The 24,386-nt window shown below is 34.3% G+C and overlaps 2 protein-coding genes and 1 long non-coding RNA gene across 9 annotated transcripts; 2 read left to right on the forward strand and 1 right to left on the reverse strand.

Annotated features, from left to right (window-relative positions):
- Positions 1 to 6,798: 6,798 nt before the first annotated feature.
- LOC131928243 (uncharacterized) lies at positions 6,799 to 7,666 on the forward strand. Its single transcript, XM_059284199.1, has 2 exons — positions 6,799 to 6,889; positions 7,324 to 7,666. The coding sequence occupies exons 1-2, from the start codon at positions 6,826 to 6,828 to the stop codon at positions 7,644 to 7,646; spliced, it is 387 nt and encodes a 128-aa protein (XP_059140182.1). The 5' UTR covers positions 6,799 to 6,825; the 3' UTR covers positions 7,647 to 7,666.
- Positions 7,667 to 8,050: 384 nt separating this feature from the next.
- On the reverse strand, positions 8,051 to 12,020 carry LOC131928237 (uncharacterized). The gene is made up of 3 exons (XR_009383743.1): positions 11,791 to 12,020; positions 8,638 to 8,699; positions 8,051 to 8,205 (listed from the first exon to the last, which is right to left on the reverse strand). It is a non-coding gene; the product is annotated as an uncharacterized LOC131928237 (long non-coding RNA).
- Position 12,021: 1 nt separating this feature from the next.
- Positions 12,022 to 19,725, forward strand: LOC131928235 (OCIA domain-containing protein 2-like). Of its 7 annotated transcripts, none has more exons than XM_059284190.1 (8): positions 12,022 to 12,062; positions 15,174 to 15,365; positions 15,662 to 15,701; positions 15,887 to 15,940; positions 16,081 to 16,128; positions 16,246 to 18,643; positions 18,944 to 19,159; positions 19,388 to 19,725. In XM_059284190.1, the coding sequence occupies exons 2-6, from the start codon at positions 15,240 to 15,242 to the stop codon at positions 16,386 to 16,388; spliced, it is 411 nt and encodes a 136-aa protein (XP_059140173.1). In that variant the 5' UTR covers positions 12,022 to 12,062; positions 15,174 to 15,239; the 3' UTR covers positions 16,389 to 18,643; positions 18,944 to 19,159; positions 19,388 to 19,725. The 7 variants fall into 7 exon arrangements, with proteins under 7 accessions (XP_059140173.1, XP_059140174.1, XP_059140172.1 ...); XM_059284191.1 differs by having other exon boundaries at positions 12,023 to 12,062; positions 15,238 to 15,365; XM_059284189.1 differs by having other exon boundaries at positions 12,027 to 12,083.
- Positions 19,726 to 24,386: the final 4,661 nt, after the last annotated feature.

Below are 24,386 nucleotides of genomic sequence, written 5' to 3' on the forward strand. Positions count from 1 at the left end.
CAATATAATTGGTGATTTTAGGATACTATCAATTGTTCTATTGAGAGATGTGTTATTGTGTTCTAAGGGTAAAGGGATGTAATAGATTGAAATAATTGTGAGGTCAAGGGAACTCACTCTTCTGTATTAGTTATATTTATAATATTGTTATCTTGAGTGATGTCCCTTGTGTACTTCCTTCCCGTCCTCTCTGTGTGTTACCATCGTGGTAGTTAGACCCATTAAATGTGTTATATACAACCACAGGCTTCTGTCGTCAATCTATTATACCTTCTTTCCTCAACAACACCAGCATATTTTGTTTTGAAGATTCTTTTTACTTTTTCATAGCTAATTGAGTTTCTAAAGGCAATGATAACGCATTGTCCTCCATCTTTCTTTTGAAAATGAATATCATCCGCTGCACAAATGTTAGCAATCTTTTTTGATATCGCTTTTTCTTTATTTAAACGATACTTCTTAGCTCTGCTGCTTCTGGTGACAACACCAGTCCCTAACATTTTCACTCACCAGTAAAATTAAAATATCATGCTGACATCAGTAGAAATAGATGAAAAAGAAAACGAATCATCAGTAGATCTACAACAACTAAGAATATAGATATCTGGTTTACATTTTAACAATGGATGAGACAATAATATAAAAACTTAAAATATCACAATAAGAACCGGCTAGTAAATTAGTACTAAACTACATTCTCAACCCTAATGGATGAGTAGTACTTCCCTTAGATTTATTTGGATTAAATAGTGAATAAAAACACTAAAAACTATGAAAGAAAGTTGACATCAATTCCGGAAGTAAACAAGTTGACGCCATTTTTTTTTCCTAGTAATATCCGGGATATGCTAATCGAATTTTCTCATAGATATATTTATTAAAAACATGAAGATGGCCTACCTCTTGAAGTTTTTACTTTCTCCTATACACGAAGTATAGAGAAAGTATTGTAATCGAGCAAAAAAAAATCGAGATTTTTTTAAAATCTCGACGTTTTACAGCACACTGATACGGAAAAACATACTTTTGCAATCTTGTCCGTATGTCTGTTTGTGGTCATGGAGGATGTCTGTGTGTCTTTCTGTGTGTAAACACGATAACTTTGAGTACCGTTACAGCTAGGTTGATGAAATTTCATATATAAGTATTTTATCAAAATTGTAGATCCTGATCAACTTTTGAGCGATTTCCGATAACCGGAAGTAGTACTTTTTCTACTTTGAATTTTTCAAACTTGCGTACTATTTTAGATAGATGCATGAAATTTCACAAGTAAGTAAAAGATCTAATTCTCTACCTTCTGTCAAATTCTGAGTAATTTCCGTTGACCGGAAGTACTAATTTACGCTATTTCCGATTTCTTAAAAAACGCATGTAAATTTATAAAGTACAAATAATATCCCGCACTTTTATGCACTTTTATGCGTTCACTTGGTGTGCGATTCTTTTTTTTACGAGATTCTATTCTATTATAAAAAGTTTAAGTAATTAAAAATGGATAACAAATATTGTCTATGTACTGAGTTGCCATCCCTCGTAATTTTATATTAGAATATTCGTGAAAGTTTAGGGGAGATCACTCCCGGTTTATTTGTTTTTATGGTGTTGTTCTCCAGCATCAGGTTGATACCAGAGTTTCTTCCAGGCATCTCTGAAATTTTTTTTACCGCCCCCCCCCCCCCCGAACGAAATGAAATATATATAATTTATATAGAAAATGTATACTTTTAACATTGACCGCCCCCCCCCCCTCAGAAAGTTTACCGCACCCCCCCCCCCCCCCCGAAATTTCAAGTGCCCCCCCCCCCCGGAGAAAAAAGTCTGTAAGACACACTGGTCGATACACCATCTATCATATACAGAAACTTGGCATACAAATCTAAATAAGCTTACTAAAAGGCAAGGTACATTTTATTCAGTCGTTTACATCAGGGGTCTCCAAACTTTTCAGTCCGAGGGCCGCATTAACTATCAAATTTCAGTTCGGGGGCCAGTTTCGTCCAGGCATGTCTTTCATTTTTCTGGGCAAGGTTCCTCAGCCATCAGCAACAAACGTTTTTTTCCGTGGACAAAAAGATCTCCGCGAGCCGGATGAGAGGACATCGCGGGCCGCATCCGGCCCGCGGGCCGTAGTTTGGAGACCCCTGGAGACACCATTGTACTGTCATACTTGTTTAAAGCCTCTAATGTAGATAAGTCAAATGCGAATTATTATTTATGATACAACGTATAGGGTAAATATAAACGTTAAACATAGTTCAAATGGGCTGGCTTTGTTTTACTTACTGTAATTGCTACTAATTTTAAATTTAAATGCGAGCATAAAACTTATTTAATTTATTGGATGTAGGCATATTTGCAATGTTTCTTCTTCTTCGTTGTTAGTGTTGGAAGCACAATTAAGTATACGTGTCATTTCAGCCTGATTTTCTTTTTTTAATTATTTCATTTTAATTAAAACATTGCGCGAAGTATCGTTGTGGTCGAGTCGGGTAAAGCTCATAGTTGCTATACCGAAAAGACTCGAGTTCGAACCCTAGGGTAGATGAGGCTCGTTAGCTGGGTACAGCCAGTCTACTAGGAGAGACAACTCCAAAATTAAACAACTGCGTCCTAAGTTGCATCTCTTTTATCTGTGTCCGCTTCACCCCCCTCCCCTCCTGAAAATTGCAAGTTACCCCCGGAGAAAAAAATGTTTGAAAGAAACACTGTTTGCATGGATGGATTTGTTTACACCGCGATTACACTTGCGATATGAACACTTCTCATGTCCAGGGAAGAAAACTTGATTCAACTAAATGTATCTTACACGTTCCGAAAAATAATTTCATATAACTTTATCTTTTCGTGATTTGTTTCCCCTAGACACGTATAGTAAACATATCGCAAATGTAAAAGCTGTATCATAGAGAAAAAAAATTATATACATAAACTTTTACAGATGATGTTTTCAAACCTAGTCACCGCAATTATTTTTCTGGGCTATTTTGTATTTGCTAAAAGCAAGCGGTTCTGGTTCTCAAAGACGCCCCCGACGTGTTTCATCGTACTAATGTCTTCTGTGATTTCTGGTGCTTGCTCTACCCTTTTGAAAGAACACCCGCAGGCTTCTGACCTTACACACAGCGATTCCCTTTTCTCGAAAAATCCTAGGAAATTTGCCAGCAAAACTGATCTCACGAATAGTTATTCTGAATACAAGAGCCGGAGTTTGAAAGGTTATAACGAGTTGTATAAAATAAAAGACATTTTTCTCTGTGAACCGTGTGTGTGTTGCCGTATCAGTTTTTCTTTGACAAGCGCGACGTGTCAGTCAAACGGTGCTTTAAACATGTCCACAATACCAGCCAACCTGCCGAGAAACATAAACACACTGTACGTTAAATTATCAGATATTACTGCATTCAATGCACCCGAACTTTTACCTTATTTAAACATAACATCGGTCTGTATGAATAAAAACTCAAAACTATACCGAATTAATTCCAACAATGTCACTTCAGAGAAATCGTCTTTACTCATTCTAGATTTGGGTGATAATAATATTATAATTATCGAGGAAAATAGTTTTAAAACGTTTTCGAACTTGAATACATTATCTTTATCTAGAAACCAGATTGCATCTATCACGCAATCTATGTTGAATGGTCTCGACAGTTTGAAAGTGTTAAACTTTTCAAAAAACCAACTATTATTTTTAGAAAATTCAACCTTCGACCACATGAAAACGCCTGAAGTTCTTGACTTAAGTCAAAATTCAAGGTTAGGGTACATGTCGAAACATTTACCCCTGGGCGTATTTTCTAGCCTGCAAAATTTGAACATAATTTTTATCGAAGGTAATGCTCAAAAGGGAGATGAATATCCAAACATGGTTCTACAACATCTGAAAAATCTGGCACTTCTATTCTAAGCGTCGACGGGATAAATTCTTTATTAAGTGCTGCAAAGAACTCTTTAAACCGACAAAAGTCGATTTTGGTTTGACACCATTCATCCGATCGCCATCAAACTTTGGTGAGTTCATTAGAACAATCTGGGGAAGGGTTCTGTAAAAAAAATAATTTTTAATTTCACAAGGGCGGTGCCACGGGAGGTTGCGCTTTTTCTCAATATCCGGTATATAAAAATAATAAAAGTGAAAATTGCAGTGACACCGTGCACACGATCGCCATGAAACTTTGGGAAGATGTTGAAAATATTCCTGGGGAGGTTTCTGCGTTAAAACATTTTCAAATTTGCACGGGTGGCGCCCCGACAGGGCGCGATTTGGTTTTTTTCTTTATAACGGTATATATAAATAAAAGTCGATTTTGGTTTGACAGGGTTCATCCGATAGCCATGAGACTTTGGGGAGAACACTCTAGGAAAAGGTTCTTTAAAAAACATTTTCAATTTCGCAAGAGGGTGCGATTTTTCTCTATATACAGTATATAAAAATAATAAAAGTGAAATGCAGTAATACCGTTCACATGATCGCCATGAAACTTTGGGAAGATGCTGAGAATACTCCCGGAGAGGTTTCTGCGCAAAAAAAAAAAAAAACATTTTCAAATTCGCAGGGGCTGCGCCCCGGGAGGGTTCAATTTTTCTCTATATACGGTATATAAAATTAAAGTCGATTTTGGTTTGACACCGTTCATCCGATAGCCATGAGACTTTGGGGAGTTCATTAGAACATTACCTGGAAGGGTTCTGCAATTTTTTTTTTTTAATTTCGCAAGGGCGGCACCACGGGAGGATGCGATTTTTCTCTACATACAGTATATAAAAATAAAAGTCGATTGCGGTTCGACACAGTTTATCGGGGTGTCTTAAAACTTTGGGGAGTTGATGAATACTACCGAGAGGGTTTCTGGGGTGGGAGAGGGGGTGGGTGGTGGTGGGAGGGGGTATTTAATTGTAGGATGCGATTTGGCGCCCTGGTCTTTCCCGTGAGCGCTATGGTGAATACGTTCGGTCGAAACAGTGTGATATACAATGGATAGGATGGGGCGTTACAAGCTCTCACTAAATTGAATCAGGCGTGTCTGCCGGCGCCCTGGTAGGGTGCGATTTGGCTGCAAACAAAAATTTCAGTTTCGGCTCCCAAAGGCTCGCATGGGCCGCTGAGGGTCATGTAATACGTTTTATTTTAATAATCAGAAAAATTAACCAAGGTTAGATTATTAACTGGGATGTTTCTTTTTATCCGTAAAAAAAAACCAAACAGTTTCGTCCCTTTGAGAATGATGCAATTAGCATCTATTTTTAGACAAATCAATCAGAAATTGAGATCGAGCATCTAATAATAGACCATTAGTAACATATTACATCAGTCATGCTGATGTTTAAATCACATTAAATAATTTTTTTTTTACATATTAAAAAAAAATTCCTGTCATTTCTGTCACTTTAGAGAATGACGCAGCGCCTATGCGATAGTGTAATGAGGGGAGGGGGGGGGGGGCTCTTTAGAGCGCCCTTCTACGTCCTGACACATGGGCGGTCACAGAAGTGTGTTCTACCTCATTATTTCGGTGAGTGATTAACGTACACTCAAAGTTTTCATGTGGTAGTGTAGGTAAACCCGTGTCACGATATTTATGATCCAAGCGTAGGCATTGTTTACATTTAAATAGCTCACTTTTAGAAAACAAGATCATGCGTCTAAGAACATAGGATTGGTAACGCCTGGATGAAACCCTTCTTATATCTATATTTCGTCGGACTTTCTTCTATTCCCGCGGCTACGCGCGGCGGCGGGTACGCTAGTATTTTATAAAACCGCCCTCAACCCCAACTTGCACTGAACTGAAGTGGCCAGGGAGAGTAATACGATGAAAGTCATAACATAGGCTAACGGATAAGGTAATCGAATAAACAAAAAGGCGAATAGGGGAATATTTTCAATTATTTCAGTTCGATTCAGGCTATAAAAAAACGTATGTAGATCTAGATCTAGATCTAGATCTAGAATCTAGCTAGATCTAGATCTATTGGGCTTGTAAGTTGTTAAAGTAGCTTACCAAGTTCTCGCTCCGGTAGTTGCCAGCTGGCGTTTTTTTTTGTTTTTTCAAACCAAATGTGAATATTTTTTATTTATTTTTTTTTAAGTTATGAAATCTACTTTCGTTTTTGGAATAAAAAAAACTCAGACAATAAGTTGTTTTAAGTAAATTAAGTTTAAAATAACACACACACACAAATATATTATATTTTATATAGATCTAGAATACAACCTGTATAATAATAATACATCTATAATCTATATAAAATATGATATTTATAGGCCTAAAAGATTTCAATCGTAAATCTGAAATCAAGCCTAATTTAATTAATAAATATATAGCCTAGATCTAGAGTCTAGATTTCTAGATCTAGAATTCTATATCTAGATCTATGACTTAAAAAAACCCTCTTGAAAATTCCGACTTAGACAGTAACATACGACATACAGGATTTATTTTTAATTTATAGACTCAAGAGTAGTCTAGAGATCTAGATTCTAGATCTAGTTTCTTTTATTTTACAGTGTAGTTGAGTGGAATTAATTACTAAATTACTAAATAGGCTATTTACTTTAAGACAGGTAGACTAGAATATGTTCAATATCAATTTATATATAGAATCTAGATTATTCTAGATCTAGCGAAGTTTAGTGTAGTCTTGTTGTAGAACTTAAGAACTAAATCTAGAATGTAGGCAACTGTAGTAATTTAGATCTAGAATCTAGTACTGTGTGACGTCATTTTAGGGGGTGGGGGTCTGGCTTTTTGTGACGATGTGTAGGGGGAGGGGGGGGGAGGTTAAAATCGTCAAAAAAATGCGTGACGTCATTTATAGATGACCCCCATGGAGAAGATCCACACAGAAACAGTTGAAGGAAAGGGGCCTAACATTCAAACAGGTAGAGGTACCAACATGATTTTAGAGATTATATAGATATACATATATATAGGGGGAGGGGTAGAAAGAGAGAGGGTTCATCTGTAAATTGCATCACACATTTTATGATGATTTTTACCTCCCCCTCATAAAGGAGGGCAGTAAAAAGAAGAATGTATGATAGCTGGGTAATCCTAATTTATATAATCAGATTATTGTGGTAAATAAAAGTCAACATATCTAGCCTAACAAAATGCCATGAATTTAAAATATATATTATGACTTAGAGAAAGTTTGGTGAAATGGAAATATCTGCAAATTTGATTTATTGATGATGTGTAACTTGTTTATATTATTCCTTTGGAGCTGATATTAATAAAAAGTTAATGAAATTATAGAGTTTTATCCAATTGATGTTTCTAAAGCCTTGCATGAGCTTAATTTAAATATATTTAGCTGCCCAGGCAAAGAACCCAATGAATTTTCCAGAATTGGCTTGTCGTTTGACCGATGGTAACAAAGAGAATCACCCAGGATCTTCGCTGATAAGAAAATCTGAAGACATACCTTATTCTTCTATATCTAAATGTGATTTGTCTAATGAAAATATTTATTCAGTGACAATTGCTAAAGATATTTTACCATTATTTCAAACATCATCTTCTGAAATGTTGTTTTCTATCTCTAAACCTTCCACAATTTCTTCAAGTTTCAAGAGATATTTTAACATCATTGCCTACTTCCCACAGTTCTTATGTTCAAAATTTGCAATTTTCTGAGAAACAAAGTAATAATAAATTTGTACCCAGTGGTTTAGTTTCAGCTCCATTAAAATTTAATAAACCAATCAATTTCAAAATTAAATGTTTCTTATCCCATATGAAAGTAGTCTGTTTTTTTATTTAAGAAAAATCACCTTTAAAAAAATTTAATGTTTGAATGTCAATAAATTGTTGACATGGACTGGTTTGCGGGTAAGCTTTTATACTTAGTGTACAATAAAGATTCAGTTTTGATGTCAATATAGTTGCTTCTGAAAGAATTAAACTATAAACAATAGCATTTATATTAATATCTCAATGGCAGTTCAGTATACTTTCATCATTGTTTTCAAATAACAAAACAGAACTACAGTTTTAAAATTGAAAAAAAAAAATGAAAATAATTTCATAAATGGATGGTTTTTTAATTACTTAAAATAGAAGATGCATCAATACAGCATTACAATGTATATGATTAATATTTCTTTTCATGGACAATCATCATTTAAATTCTTCATTAAAAGTTAAATTCAGCTTCCTTGTGTCTAAAAATCCACATCCATGCTGTTCCATTTACCTAGAAATTAAATAAATAATATTTTTAACAACTTTCTGTAATATGAAAAAATTATTAATCATTGATTAAAACAGACAGCCAATATAGCAGTTGAATTAAAATTCACCTGTTTCTGTGACATTTGCATGTAAAATTAGAGTGTTCAGAGCCACCTTTAATTTCCCTATCTTGAGCCAGGTACTCATGAGAGCTGGTACTCATGAGACTTAGGACATCATACCAGGACTAAAACCAGGGATCTGAACTCTTATCTTTTAGGATAGAAATGTGAAAGCTACTGTCTGACAGTCCCACTATCAAGCCATACATATTAATACTTACAGTATATAATCTTAGTAGCAACATATTCTTTAAGAATTAGAACACTGAATCGATTTCAAACTTGGGCTTAAGCTGAAAAATGGCTTATTATAAAAAAAAAATTCAGCTCACCTTTAGTTCAAGATCAGCACCAATAGCCACAGTAAAGTGTGAGAAAATTGCTTGCCAAGTACCTAGGGAATTTAAATATAATAAATTATTAAGTTTATCCATATATTATATTAAAATAATTATTTAACTAATATGAGATATTAATATATATATATATATATATATATATATATATATATATATATATATATATATATATATATATATATATATATATATATATTTATATTTATAAAAGGTTTAATTTATTGTAAAGGTTCAGTTTTCTATCTACTTAGCTTGTCTTAAAAACTAAAATATCTGGTTTACAGTTAACCATATCTTAACTATTACAAAACTATTAGTTTCATTTTCATTACTTGTAACTAAAAATTGTAGTCAATAGATCTGAAACTTAATTCTATTAACAGCTAACTGTAACCATACTGACTCTGACCAATTTATTAATTTTTGTACCCTGTAATTCATTAATAATTAGGCTTATACTAAAAGGCCGAAAGTTATCAATTGTAGATTTTATAGTCCCTGGTCTAGACTAACAAGACTAGCCTACAAGTCTAATAGTACTAATACACATGATCTAGTTTATAAGTTTACTACTAGGCAACTTGCTAGAAGACTAGTACTTAACCAAACTTTAACTTGCTAAAAATAAAAGGGCCTAATACAATAATAGATGGCCTAGTAATACTTTTTTTTTACTGTGCTACTTACACTGCTTTTGGTACTATTACTATGACTAACTAACTACTAACTAAACTCTATTGTAGCTTGATGGAGATCTATCATCTTGCTCTTCTAGTAGTCTACACTACTTACTACTTAGAAAAGTAGTAGCACTACTGTAACAATTTCAAACTAAATTTAATCTATATATTACTTGATCTAGATCTACTCATTGCAACACTGTAGTCTGATAAGTCTGTAAGCCCTAAATGTATCTAGACCTAGATCTAGATTCTAGTCTAATTTAGTTTCAGTCTAGTTATTAGTACCTACACTCTACAATGTAACAATAGTCTACAGTACTCTACACTACACTCTACTACTACTCTAATCACTCTACTGGCTACTGATCTAGATCTAGTAAATAGCTAGAGTAGATCTAGTCTAGATTCTAGATTTAAAAAAATTAATTTAAAATTAAAAACAGGTTAGCCTTACTAATACTAGTACTAGGCATTACTAGCTCTTACTAAACTTAACTAGGGTAGGTTTTACCTAAACTAGATCTAATCTAGATCTAGAATCTATCTAGATTTAGATCTACTAGATTCTCTAGATCTAGATTTTAGATCTAGGGCCTACCATACTACCATCTGCAACTAGAATCTAGATCTATTCTACTATCTCTATCTAGATCTAGTAATACTATCTATTAGGCCGTTCGAATTCACAGCTTCCGGGTTTGTTGTTTTGAAGCCATCTCACGGCTCATGCGCTTACCAAAAATGGCGACCAGTTTCGCTTTCACTAATGGGTAGAGGGATAAAACTAATGATTACGAAGCCATCGTTAATTTTAGACATCGGAACTATCCGTTTCTATTTAAGTCTGTTGTTTAAGAATTGTCGGATCTACTTTTGGCCTAATTTCTTTGTTTGTATTTAACGAGGCCGTCGAGAGAAAGTCACGCTTATTTAGCTTGCGTTTCAAGTCGAATTAACTAAAGCAGGTGCGCTCGACAATAACTTTTTTATTTTTTACAATTTTTATAACATCTTTACTATCAAATAAAAATTGAATTGTTTAATGAAATTAGGGTGAAAACAATACATTTGAGGGTGTAAGTGATCACCCCTCAATAATGCCATTTTATTATATTCTTGTTTGGTGAAAACGAGGCGCGGGAAAATGTGTGCCGCGCAAGAATCCAATCATTTGGCTAGATTTATGACTGTTTTTTATGTCATACCTAAAAATAGAATGTTTACGCTTTCTTCGTTGATGATCGTTTTTATTATTTTTTAAATTGAAAGTATGAATTATTAGTTAGATTGCGGATTTTGTAACTTGGTATACTTACCTTTTATCAATTTAAAAAACATAGCATGCTAATTGTGAACAAATATAGTCATAAAACACAGAAATATAAAGTTATAATTGCGATGTGCCACACCCGGGCCACACCCCCTCAAGAAAGCATGTGTTTATTAAGCTGTTTATCTCACTTTACAACAGTAATTAAAATTAATTTTCAAATTTTTATCACTTATTGGGTAAGATTAAGCACATGTTTACCAAAAATAAAAATAAAACAAAAGCAAATTCTGTTTTAATGAAGGTCACGGGTGAAGTTTTTTTTTCCTTCTGTCACGTTCAGTGGAGGGTGCCACAGGCTGACCTGACTTTGGAATTTTTTTCAGTAATAATGACTTTGCACAGAAAGTTAAAATATGCTAAATTAGCTTAGTTTACTAGTGTTCTAGCTATTATTGATACATTTTTAATAAAAAAATCATTCTGTAATTCTCATCAAACAGCCTACTATCTATCTACTATCTAGCCATCTATCTACAAGCTACTTCAAATAACTAATAGATCTATATAATAGTATTAATAGGCCTACTTCTAAAATATTAAACAGTAATCACTGAGTAATCAGTACTAGAGTCTAGTTCAGTAATCTAGCTAGATCTAGATCTAGATCTAGATCTAGATTCGATTAATAAGTACTACTTATTAATCGAATCTAGATCTAGATCTAGATCTAGATCTAGCTAGATTACTGAACTAGACTCTAGTACTGATTACTCAGTGATTACTGTTTAATATTTTTAAGTAGAATCTAGATATCTAAGTCGTAGGCTGAGTGAGACTGGAAGTCATCCTCATTTTCCTGTTGTTTTAGTTTTTACTTTTTACCGTCATCCTTTTCTTAATATTTTTAATATTTTATCTAGATCACTAAAATACTAGATCTAGAATCTAGATCTAATATATTCTAATTCATGAACTTATACTCTTACTTAGAACTAGATCTAGATTAAAGCAATGTAGATCTTAGTAGGTAGATTCTAGAATCATCTAGATCTAGATCTAGATCTAGGTCTAGGTCTGGGAATCTTGTCTCGTAGCAAAGACTGAGTAGAGTCAGAGTAATGTCCCCTAGCCTTGGGTTATCAACAAAAGAAATAAAATCAATATACTTACCGCCACAAAACTTTTATATTCAAAAATGCATACACATGTGTTTGTTCCCATCCATATGAACAAAACAGCGTTGAAAGTTTTTACAGTTGTTGCATTTCTGGAACGTTTGATGATTTTGAAATCTTGAAGCGGGACCTACTAACAAATAGCCGCCATGTTTTTTGTTATCAATGGGAAACCCCGTTCACAACAATTGATTTAGTTCGAAAACTTTTATCTCTCCCTGGCTAACCAGACACGAATTAACGCGAGAAAGAACGATAAACTTACAAGTTCTATACCCTTTCATTACAGTTGGCTTATTTTGTTATGACTGTTATGCTCAGATTATTAAGATCTAACATTATTAACATTATTCTTATTAATTGTTACCTTTTTAAAAGTGTTTTTTAACGCAAGTTTCATAAGATAATTATTAATTTAATAATTTTTGTTAGGCCTGCTCTTCTAGATCTAGATCTAGAATCTAGATCTAGTCTAGATCTAGATCTAGAGTCTAGATCTAAACCTAGATCTAGAGTCTAGATCTAGAGTCTAGAATCTAGATCTAGAGTCTAGATCTAGATCTAGATTTCTAGATCTAAAAATCTAGATCTAGATTAGATCTAGATCTAGAATCTACGCCATGCTAGGCCTAGTCTAGCTATCTAGAATCTAGATCTAGAATCTAGATCTAGATCTAGAATACATCTAGATCTAGTCATCTAGATTTTAGATGTAGATCTACTAGTCTAGATCTAGATCTAGAAAATCTAGATCTAGATTAGATCTTGTACTAGAAGATCTAGATTCTAGATCTAGATTAGTATGCTACGGCTTTTTAATAATAATATGTTTAATTAATTAGTAATTAGAGGAGTTTACACTTTTCGGACACACACCAAAAATTACGTAGGAGCGAACACTTCGTCGGTTTTTGCTCATAGAAACTTTAATTAGCATGTCTCACGCGAAACCACGGCGCCTGCACATAAACTGTTCATTTATGAACACTTCCGTGTCAAGTACTTCCGTTTCCTTTCTCAAGAATTATTTTTAGAAATTTTTTAACGTTGCATGGTACGCACATTTCTATTTTTACACCAGCCGGATGAAGTGACCTAGGGTTGGACTTAGGGGCAAAACTTGAACCAATCAATGCTTAGCTAAAAGGTTACACTATAAATAGCTTCTATATATGTATGGAACATCGTAAATGTCAAGGTTAATGGGTTTTTTTTGTGCTTGAACAATAAAAAAGGGGTGTTCGCTAACTTATTTGGCCTTACATGGGACCGGACAGCAACACAAAAATATTAAATAAGAATTTAGAGCATAAAAGGGGCTGGTTATTGAAGGGAAAGGGTCAAAATAAGGTCAAGAAGGCATTGGAATGCGAAAGAGGAGGGGGAATCATGTGACCTGGCTGGCTTAGCAGCGTACTGCGCGAGCCGCAATGGCTGAATGGGATGAACTTTGGGAGTGTGGGAAAAAGGTTTTATACTATTAAAATTACCTCACAAACAATCAATAACACAATATAAATGCATATAATATATGTTTTTATTCATTAAATTGACTTTAAATTATTCTAAATGAACAAAAAGTGCTATGTCCGATGACGGGTAAAGGTGTCCGAACACATGTAAAACTGTATTACATGTGTTCGAACACACGTTAAGACCCCCCAGTCACTATAACAAGAATAGCTTAAGTTCTATGCGTATGAATACAAAATGACACACACATTATTAAAGTAGAATGGTTGCGGATAGATATGATACTTTTTTTTGTTTTCTATGTTAAGCGGTTACTGAATGAGACCGCATGGAATTTTTACGTTGCGTTTTTTCGCTATGTGTGTCCGAAAAGTGTAAGCTCCTCTACTAATTAGGCCTAATTATTAAATAAATATTAAATAATTTTTAATATAAAAATACTAGAGATCTAGATCTAGTCTAGATCTAGATCTAGCTATTACTTAGATATCTAGATCTAGAAATCTAGATCTATTGAAAATCTATTCAACTATTTTAATTTGACATTTTTAGTTAAGACTTAATTAAGATAAACTTATTAATTTATTAAAACTTAATTCTTAAAACTAGATTTCCAACTAGATTCTAGAATCTAGATCTTTAGATTTTATAGAGAATAAAAATAAAGTATTTAGATCTAGATCTATCTAGATCTATTAAAAGTTAAAAGTAGTTAGAATCTAATCTAGATCTAGAATCTAGTTAGTTAGCTAAGGAACTTAGCACTAGATTTCTAAATAATAAATAATATTACTTAATACTAGATCTAGATCTATAATCTATACTATAGTTATAGGCATAGGGGAGGCCCTATCGCCTATCAGTATTAAATTATCTATTAAGTTGATCTTGACTAGATTGACTTAATTAAAGATCATCTGTTAAAAAATTATCAGACAATTATTTTGTAGGCCAATATGTGAAAGTTCTAGATCTAGATCTATATTAATTTAATTTTAATAGTTAATACTTCTTAAATTACTAGATCTGTACAAATTAATACATTTTATTTAGTATAATTTAGGCTATGGTACTGATGAATACTTCAAGTTAAATCAGCTGATCATACACTATTCTCAACGACACTGTCGTTGAGACGCATGGGGTGGTTAAATTATTATTATGAATTAGAACCTAGTTAGAGGTAATTAGTAAATTACTAATTAATTAGTAAATTACTAATTTGACTTAGGATAACTTATGTTGGTCTAATAACTAGTAGATTCAAATTTAATAGCAGTATATAGATCTAGGCTTAGAATAATATTGTAAAATAATAAGTATGCTTAATTTTTAAAGTTGTCATATTAATTTTAGTTTTAGTAGGCCTATGTATGTAGACTGTAGATTTAGATGTAGTAGCTTAGTAGTAGTCTAGTAGGCCTGTGATAGCACAGGCAGTTAGTATTAGTAATTAGTATGTAAGTTTTACAAATTCAACTACTATAACTAGGCTTAATAAGGCTACAATTTTAAACTGTGTAAAGTAACATTACATGCTAGCCACCTCAAGAATTAGTTGAAAATTGATATTCAAACTAGGCTACCAAAACTATCATCAATCCATACACCTAGTAGAATAAATATTAGGATAATTATATTGATTTGATTAGTAAGTAAATCCATCTATTCTATGACAATTGACACCTTTTGGCTTAATTAACTATTCTGCATAAGTTCAAAAGATCACTACAGGAGACTAAAAATAGACTCAGCCATATATTAATTAAGTAGAACTAAAATAAGACAGCTCTTCACCAGTAAGCCTCCTCTTCTATTCAGTAATTTTTACAATTATTAACTAATATAGATTAAACTTAAATTTTGAATATTATTTAATGAACTAGTCTGTAACCTTTTATTTAGGCTGCATGTTACATTTGACAAAACAGTCTAATCAAGTCTCATCTGAACTTTAAAAAAAAATTAGCAATGTCTTCTTCTGGACCGCCTTTGCCAGATCCACTAGATCTACCTCCTCTTGACAGACAAAATTTAAATTACCCCATTGAGACACAAGGGACTTCAAGACAAGATGAAGCTCTTAAGTTTTGGGCAGTGAGTATGTAGTACTAACTCTAAAAAAAATTAACCGCTTAAATATATTTACAATCTATATGAGTATGTGTAGAGTGCAGCTATAGGCAATGTTATTATACTACTCTAGGGCCTACTTGATTATCAAATTAATAACTTTTACAGTAAAAAATAGTCTTATAATATAAGACGATAAGTAGTAGATCTAGTTAGTTAGGCAGCCTATAGAGTATAGATCTAGTTTTGATTTTTGATATATCAAAATCAGGTTGTTTCAACTCTACGATTTTGTAAATTATTTGATATATTAATTTCAGGTGTTACAAGAATGTGATATTGAAAGCTTTTACAAAAGAGGTAACTATTTAAAAGGAAAAAAAGATGTTTGAATTTTATTTAGGCTCTTAGTAATTAGTTAACAGAAAAATACATTTTAACTGCATACTGCATACATAAATTCTCAAAACTTCTACATTATTTTGATTGGAAATGACAATCTTTGGGCAATGTGGTATAAACTAACACAACTATTTGTTTTAAAGCTCTACCTGCATCAGTTGGTGCCATGGCTGCTACCTTCTTGATGGTGAAAAGTGGTATGTGGATTTTACTATTAAAATTAAAACATTTTAACATTATTTAGGCCTAATATTGGTTAAATTTACCAACTGACTTTTGAAAATATAAATGAATCTCTCATCACAATTGACAAATTATTTTTATCTCTTACTCTTAGGAAGATGGTCTGCACATCCAAAATATGGATCTCTATTTAAAGTCATTAGTAAGATTTTAAATATACTTTTCACATGTGTAAACATCATACATTTTCTGAAATAAATGTAAACATTACTCCTTTGTTGTTGGTAGGTTTTAACTAATTGTTTTATATTTTCTACAGATGCTGGTTTTGTTGGCCATTTTATTGGTAAAGTGTCGTACCTGCCTGAATGTCAGCAGAAAATTCTTACTAAATTGCCAAACTCCGACTTGGCAGCTCGTATCAGGAAGTCAAAGGGTTTGCCAGACCCAGAACAACAGTAAAGATTATGATAATTATTAATAATGATCATTTGAATGATTAATTAAAATATTTCCAAATAAGGATTCTAATTATAATAGTTGAATACTGGATAAAAATTTTTTTTTTTTATTTAACCCTTTCCCCGGCGACTGGGTGTAATCGACCCGAAGTCGCTATATTTTTGCTCATATCTCGAGTCTCGTTTTATAAATTTTTCTGGGCCTCATTCCCATCTATAAGGTGGTTGGGATGAACACATTGGAGGTTGTTAATTTTAAAAATATGCGTAAAAAATTTTTTTATGAGGGTTTGAAATTTTTTTATACGGTCCCTGGCAACTGGGTGCTACACACCCGTACACAATTTTGAATGGAAAAAATATTTATAACTTATAAACTGGCTTCTAACAATTTGTTTTTACTCATTGTGGGTTAAGTCATTGTGTTACATTTTCAAAGTTTAACTATAAATTAACAATCTGAAGGTATTTGAGTAACAAAAATATCAAACATGATTGAAGTAATCAACTTTAGTAACAAAATAATAGAACATTAACATGTTTTAATAATTTGCACCTCAGAGAGCACAGTTGTTAGTCAAAATTAAAATAACTGGACATTTCCTTTTGCTGGCAGGGAACTTTAGTTTTTTTTTATAATATATGGGCACCCTTTTAGTGGTGTTACATGAGTCACAGGTCCAAAATATTTTAATTCCATACTTATCGGAGTTGCTTGGTATGTATTGGATAAACCTACACCCACCTATAAAATCAACCACTTGCTAATTAGTAATGATCTCTCCAGAAACATAACACCTTTCTAAATTTGAATGGAATATCTACCATAATGGGAGCAAATATACAATGAGCCTGATGGACTGTTAGTTATTGTTGTGAAAGTGAATATGACCCAGAAGGTTGCTGAATCTCTTCATAGAAAATTCTGCCTTCAAAAACTTCCATAAGCAGAACTGAATTGACATACAACTAAATTGTTATTCTGCAGAGTGCCAGTGTCTCCTCTTGCTTTCTCTCCATCCCTGCTAATACTGTCAAATATTGGTTGTATTATTTTTAGTATTCGTGTACAGAAGAAATATTTTGAGTCAGGCTGTTTATATTTTTCCTGGGATAGCACTTTAGGCAGTGGTCTAGTGTACTGTTACTTTGTCTTTCCTGAAAATATTTCTTTTTCTTCACTTTGCACCAGCCGTTTCATTTCATTATGAGTGCCAACTGGTGACACATTATTGATAGTTGAAATGCAGTATATTGGGTAGACCTCGTCATCAGAGCTGCTTGATACTGATGGCTGCCATTGTTCATCTTCTAACTCTGATACTGATGGCTGCCATTCTTCATCTTCTACCTCTGATACTGATGGCTGCCATTCTTCTTCATCTACCTCTGATACTAATAGTTCAGACTCAAAACTTGTTGGTCATTTTCACCTGCTATACTAAAACTGGCAAATATATTCCTTTATCATTAGCACTTGAGTTTAGACAAAAGCGTTCAAGACTTGTTTCTGTTGTGTTCTCAATAGCGTTTGTGACTATTTATAAACCTTACTCTCAGGGTCACAACCTGTAGAACACCCACCCCACTCCCAGTTTGATCAATTAATTGCCCAGTATTAACTTTCAGCAGCATTACAAAGTTGTTTTGCCTTTTTGTCCTCATTTGTACTCCTAATGAGGTTAATGTCAAGTTACTCTAAAAGGCTCAATGTCTCTACCTACATTCCAGAGCTCCCTAAAAGAGTACAAATCACTATATATGTCCTCCCACAGGCAATCTTACCCCTGCATTTCATTAACCTATTGTAACTCTAAACTACAGTTCTGTCTGTAACTGCAAGTCAGAGCTCCAGCAAAGAGTATAAATCACTACATGTGTCCACCCACAGGTTAACTCTTGCTTGAGAATCCCATCAACCTGTAGTTTCATATTACAGCTCTCCCATTGACAACAACATGTCTTGTGTTCCCCATGGCATCTGTGCCCTGAATACCTCAACTGTGTCAGTATTGTTACCCACCCCACAATGAACAAAGAAAAGAATTTACTATAAGAAAGTCTCTGGGTGTGATCCACCCAGTTGCCGGGGACAGGGTACCAAATATGTTGCCGGGGAAAGGGTTAAATAATCTTACAGGGGAGACACATGGGAGGAGGGTGCAGGTAGAAGTAACAACAGGCATTCTAAGCTAGAAGAGTATAAACCTGTGGCTGGTCTAGATGACAGATTTCGTCCCAGTGTCGATAGAGATGGTGAGAGTTAAAAGATTTTGTTTTTATTTCCCCATTTCATATTTGTGTAAATCTATTGTAATATTTAGGCAACCATTTTTCACTGAAGAAATAAGCAGTCATACTTCAATAGAAGCGGCCACCAAAAATATTCGTAATTTTAAAAAAATGTAGCAATTTAGTATCCTAGAGCAAAACCACAAAATTAAGAATCTTAAATTGTACATTACATAGTAACCAAAATTATTGCAAGCTTGGTGTTCTTTTTTAAGCAAGTAAAAAACACAAGCCAAATCTGATTACAAATGTCTTATTTTCTAGTAAAGGAGCCAGATGTATCTCCACAAGAGAAGAACACTAATACTTATGATGAGCTGCAGCGAAGGAACCGCCAAGAGCATGAAGATTCAAAGAAGCAGCAGGTACCACCACCTGGTTCACAGAAAACATGGCCTGACTCTGGTGATAGAGCTCAGCCAGATAATAGAGAAACAGACATCAGGATGGAACCACCACCTTACCAAGCACCCCCAAAAAGTAATTGCTTTTTATATTATTTTCTTATTTGTTTTACAAGAACTGTAGTAGATGAGATATGCTTTGCACTTAAAGCCACATTATTAAGCTATGTTGATATTTTAATATTCATTTGCACAATCCAACAACTGATTTATATGCTAAAGAAAGTGTCTTGAATTTACTTGAAAAAATAAATTGCTGATTATTTTTAATAAAAGTATTTTGGCTTTCTCTTTTTTTTTTCAGGAAAGCGAACTAACAAATGGGGAGATCCAATTGAAGAATAATGTACACTTAATGCTTAGGTGTTCAAATTATGGTAGTGTGCTGTATAAAGCTGAGTTTGTCATTATAGCTGTTGGTACATGAAGCATTAGATCTTGTTTTGTAATTGACTGATGTGTACACAAGAAGCAGAGAGCCCAGCTGATGTTATAAAAATTGACAATTGTTAACAGATTCTAAGTTTATGATTGTGATAATAAGTTGCTTTGAGAACAATAATAGATGATTACATTGGCATGAAAGCTATCGATGAGAGCAATTTAAAAGTACAGTACATCATTGTATAAAATATAGGGCTTTTTTACTATATATTATAATATTTATATATTATAAATCAAAGTTTACATTCAAACGTTATCAATTCAACTTTTCTTGTTGCTTGATTACATTCATATTTTGCTATTTATATTCATATCTGAATTTTTCAAATCTATTATTATTGGATACTAAATAATATAAATCATACTCAAGGGGAAATAATGAGATGTGGGCGCAATGTGAGTAAAAGCTGGTGTTCTCAACTCTGTTTACATATAAATAACATATTACCTAAGCAAAATTTTGAACTATAAAATAACACTAAATATGTCACACTTGTATAAAAGTAACAGTAATAGCTTGATATATATTTAGATTGCAAGAGTTTGATAGGCTTTTAGAATTATCAAATTAATATATACAATACTGTGCTATATTTCCTAAACATTAAAAAGTAGATCTTAAAAAATGCATTTCTTGGTGGAGGTTGGGTTGGTAAGCTCATGGTTGTCAATAAAAAAAAGTCCTGAGTTTGATCTCTGGGCAGATGAGGCTTGATAGCTGGGACAGCCACTCATCTATACATCAATAACAGCCCTTAAACCATTTGAATAATTGCTCGAATCCAGTAGATATAAATATTCATAATAGACTTACAACATTTCAACACTCCATTATCCTGACAGAGATATCTTTTTACAAAACAACTGAGATAAATAAAAAAAAACTATTGCAAAGTCAATTTCAACAATAAATTCGTATTTAATATCATGCAATGGTGACATCACATTCAACTATGTCCAGTGGTGGACATTAACACATTCACCTTTTTCTATTGCAGTTTCCCCATAAGGGGACATTTTTTGAAGCTCAATCATTGTCTTAAACGCGTTTAGTAGCTTTAGAAGAGGAAGGTTCTGGTTATAGGGCTGGTAAGTAGGTCACTAACCAGCTCTATGGTTCAATAAAACCTGCATGAGCCATAGAGCTGTTTATTGACCTACTTACCAGCCCTAAAAGTTATTGGAAAAATCTGTATTGTGGGGGGGGGGGGGGGGGGGGGGGGAGAGAATGGTGTGCTATCACCAATGGACGACGTTTTTTTTTTTATATAGCCTACCTACCTGTTCTTGTTTTACCTCTTCATATGTTGTCTTTTACTATGGTGGGATGTCTTTAAATAAAATTTGTACAGTCCTAATCCTAAAGGTAAAATGTAGACATATTAGGTATTAATAGTATTATCATTTTAACAGATATAAGCAAGGTGATACAATTGATCTTTTTTTTTCAACAGACATTTCTTTTTCCATATAGATCTAGGTAGATGCGAAAGAGACGGACCATAAATATTGACAAAGCTTGCAAAAAAAAAAAAAAAAAAAAAAAGCTCTTTAAACGTTCTGAAAAAGAAAACAAACTTCTCTAATTGGTTAAAGCATTAGTCGCTAAAATGTAAAATGTTTAAGAGATTTTAAGAGCGACCATATAATCGTACTGTAATTTGAATCTAGGCCTACCAGTGGCGTCGCTAGGTCGGATGTACCCGGTGCGGCACTTTGTAATGTCACCCCCCCCCCAAAAAAAATCAAAGTATATATATATATATATATATATATATATATATATATAAATGTGTGTGTGTGTATGAGTGTATATGTTATTGTTAATAAGCTTTGATCAGTGCAGACTTAATAGTAACGATGTTTATCTATAGTCTGTTAATAATACAATTGGATGTAGCATTGTTTTCTCTACTGTTAGCACGTTTATGTCTTGGTGTCACCCCCCCCCCCCCCCCCCCCATTTAGTACTTAAAAGACTATTTAACTTAATTAATCATTAATAGAACGGGCAAAAAGGATTTTTCTTCTGTACATTTTGCAATTTTTTGCCATGGTGTCACCCGGTGCGGTCCGCACCCCCTACCCCCGCCCTTGCTTCGCCTCTGAGGCCTACCATAAATGGATGAACTCACAAGCACTATTATCTTGTACTTCCGTGTTCTAGTAATGTCCGGGATATGCTAATCGAATTTTCTCATAGATATATTTATTAAAAACATGAAGATAGCCTACCTCTTGAAGTTTTTACTTTCTCCTATATACGAAGTATAGAGAAAGTATTGTAATCGTGCAAAAAAAAAATCGAGATTTTTTAAAAATCTCGACGTTTTACAGCACACTGATACGGAAAAACATACTTTTGCAATCTTGTCCGTATGTCTGTTTGTGGTCATGGAGGATGTGATGGGATATCCATTGGTTAGGATATCTAAAAAAACAACATCTCATAAATCCAAGGAAATGACTTCAACGGCGAGCATGGGGCGCTATAACTCCAAACCCGGGCAGATGGGGCTCGTTAGCTGGGGACAGCAGCCCATCTAGGAGAGACAACTCCAAAATCGAACAGCTACTGCCTTGTAGTTTGTTCTTGGGTGATCAAAGGCTATGGAAGCAAATCCAGAATGAAAAGCAGGCTGAAGTCGGAGTCAACGGGCCATCTAGTATGGCGCATAACATGCTGGCACGCACTGCTTAATTTTATGATGGAGGAAAGAAATAGGACTAACAGAAGTGGCGTCCTGCCTGTGGAATCCCGACGCGCAGGTAGGGGGCCGGGCTCTCCGCCTCGAAGGAGCCCACAAAAGCGAGCTGGTGGTTCCTCTATTCTTGCCTTGCCAGCCATGGGCAAGGATCAGAAGGTAAATTCTACTGGCCAAAATGGTGAGAAAAAACAACAAATTACTTGTTATCCTGCAGTGGAATGCAGAGGGAGTTCATAAAAAAAAGGAAGCCTTAAAAATATTCCTACATGAAAATAAAGTAGACGTTGCTTGTATTCAAGAAACTCACCTCAACAACAATCTTCGCTTCTCTATTAGAGGATACACCTGCATAAGGCAGGACAGGGAAAACAGACCAAAAGGAGGTATCCTCATTCTCATAAAAAAATGACATACCAACAACAGATATAGGTATACCAAACTCAACAGCATCTGAGATAATGGGCACCAAACTCATACTTGCAGAAGGTAACTTAAATATCTTCAATTGCTACTGTCATCCTGATAAGCACCTGGAACTGGACCGCATCTCCCTGCCAAACAGCGAAGAGAGCCTGGTTGTGGGAGACATGAACAGCCACTTCCAGAGCTGGGGTTACCCTGACCTCAATGTTAAAGGAGAGGAAATTGAAGAATGGCAAGCAGAAAACAGGCTCATCCTTCTAAATAAACCTGATGACAAACCAACTTTTTACTCAAGGTCTTGGTTAACCTCGTCTACCCCCGACCTAGCTTTTGCTACCAATGGCATATCCAAAAATTGCAAAAGAGAAGTTGCAGATCAACTAGCCACTAGCGACCACCGACCAATCCTGATCCAGATAGAAACATCAAACAGGCCAATTGAAGCCTACCCCCGCCCTAGATGGAACTACAAAAAAAGCTAATTGGGAGCTCTTCTCTGCTCTCACAGACTCCTTCACAAGACCAATCAACTGTAAAACCAAACAGGTGAACAAGTCATACACAGCCTTCTCAAAAGCAGTTCTGTTAACAGCCAAAAAATCTATTCCAAGGGGAGCAAGGAAAAATTATATCCCAAACTGGACTCCAGACCTCCAGATACTCCATGACGAGACAATTGATGATAGAAACACTGTTGAAGAAAATCCCACTGTAGAAAATAACATAAAATTAAAATCAGCAAACGCAGTCTTTAGAAAAAAGTATCTAACTGCATTGAGGAAAAGCTGGCAAGAATAAACAGAACACCTCAATGTAGATAGAGATGGTCACAAACTATGGAGTATTGCAAAAAGGCTAAACCAAGAAGAAAACAGAGCTACTCCCATAGTCATCGACATTGAAAACACGATCAAAACCCAAAAGGATGCAGCAAAAGAATGTATAACCCACTTCAGCAAAGTGGGACAAATAAATATCAGCCACCAAAGAGTAGAAGAGGTTAAAAATCAAACTGAAGAAAAAGAAAAACTACAGAAAGTCTCTCCCACCTCCTCCACTGGAATGGTAGCTCGAATTAGCAAAAAGGAGCTCGGAGAAGCAATGAAGCTCCTCAAACTTAAGCAAGCTCCAGGCCCTGACAAAATCACAAATGATATGCTCATGCACCTGGGCCCCAATGCTAAGAAAAAACTGCTCCAAATATTTAATGCAAGCTGGAAATCTGGGAAAATCCCAAATATTTGGAAAAAAGCAATCATGATACCTGTTCTAAAATAGGAAAACCCAAGAACAAAGTCGATAGCTATCGCCCAATAAGTTTAACAAGCTGCGTTTGTAAACTGATGGAAAGAGTGGTAAACAACAGACTGACCTGGTTTCTAGAATCGAACAATCTACTAGCAGACGGACAGGCAGGCTTCAGGAAGTGCAGATCTACTGAAGACCAAATCACCTTCATTTCTCAGGAAATAGAAGATGGCTTTCAAGAAAAAAAAACCAACATCAATAGTGTGGGTCGACTTTGAAAAAGCCTTTGACAAGGTCTGGGAGCAAGGCTTAATTCTAAAGCTAATAAACCATCAAGTATCTCATAACATGCTAAACTGGATAAAAGGTTACCTAAGCAACCGAAAAGCATCAGTCTCCATGCAAGGAAAAAGAAGTCACACTGTAACTATAAAAAATGGAGTCCCTCAAGGAGGAGTCTTGTCTCCTACTCTCTTTCTC

This window comes from Physella acuta, unplaced genomic scaffold, assembly GCF_028476545.2.
Source record: "Physella acuta isolate Inbredline_101_S28 unplaced genomic scaffold, ASM2847654v3 ptg001479l, whole genome shotgun sequence".
Lineage (NCBI taxonomy): Eukaryota > Metazoa > Mollusca > Gastropoda > Physidae > Physella > Physella acuta.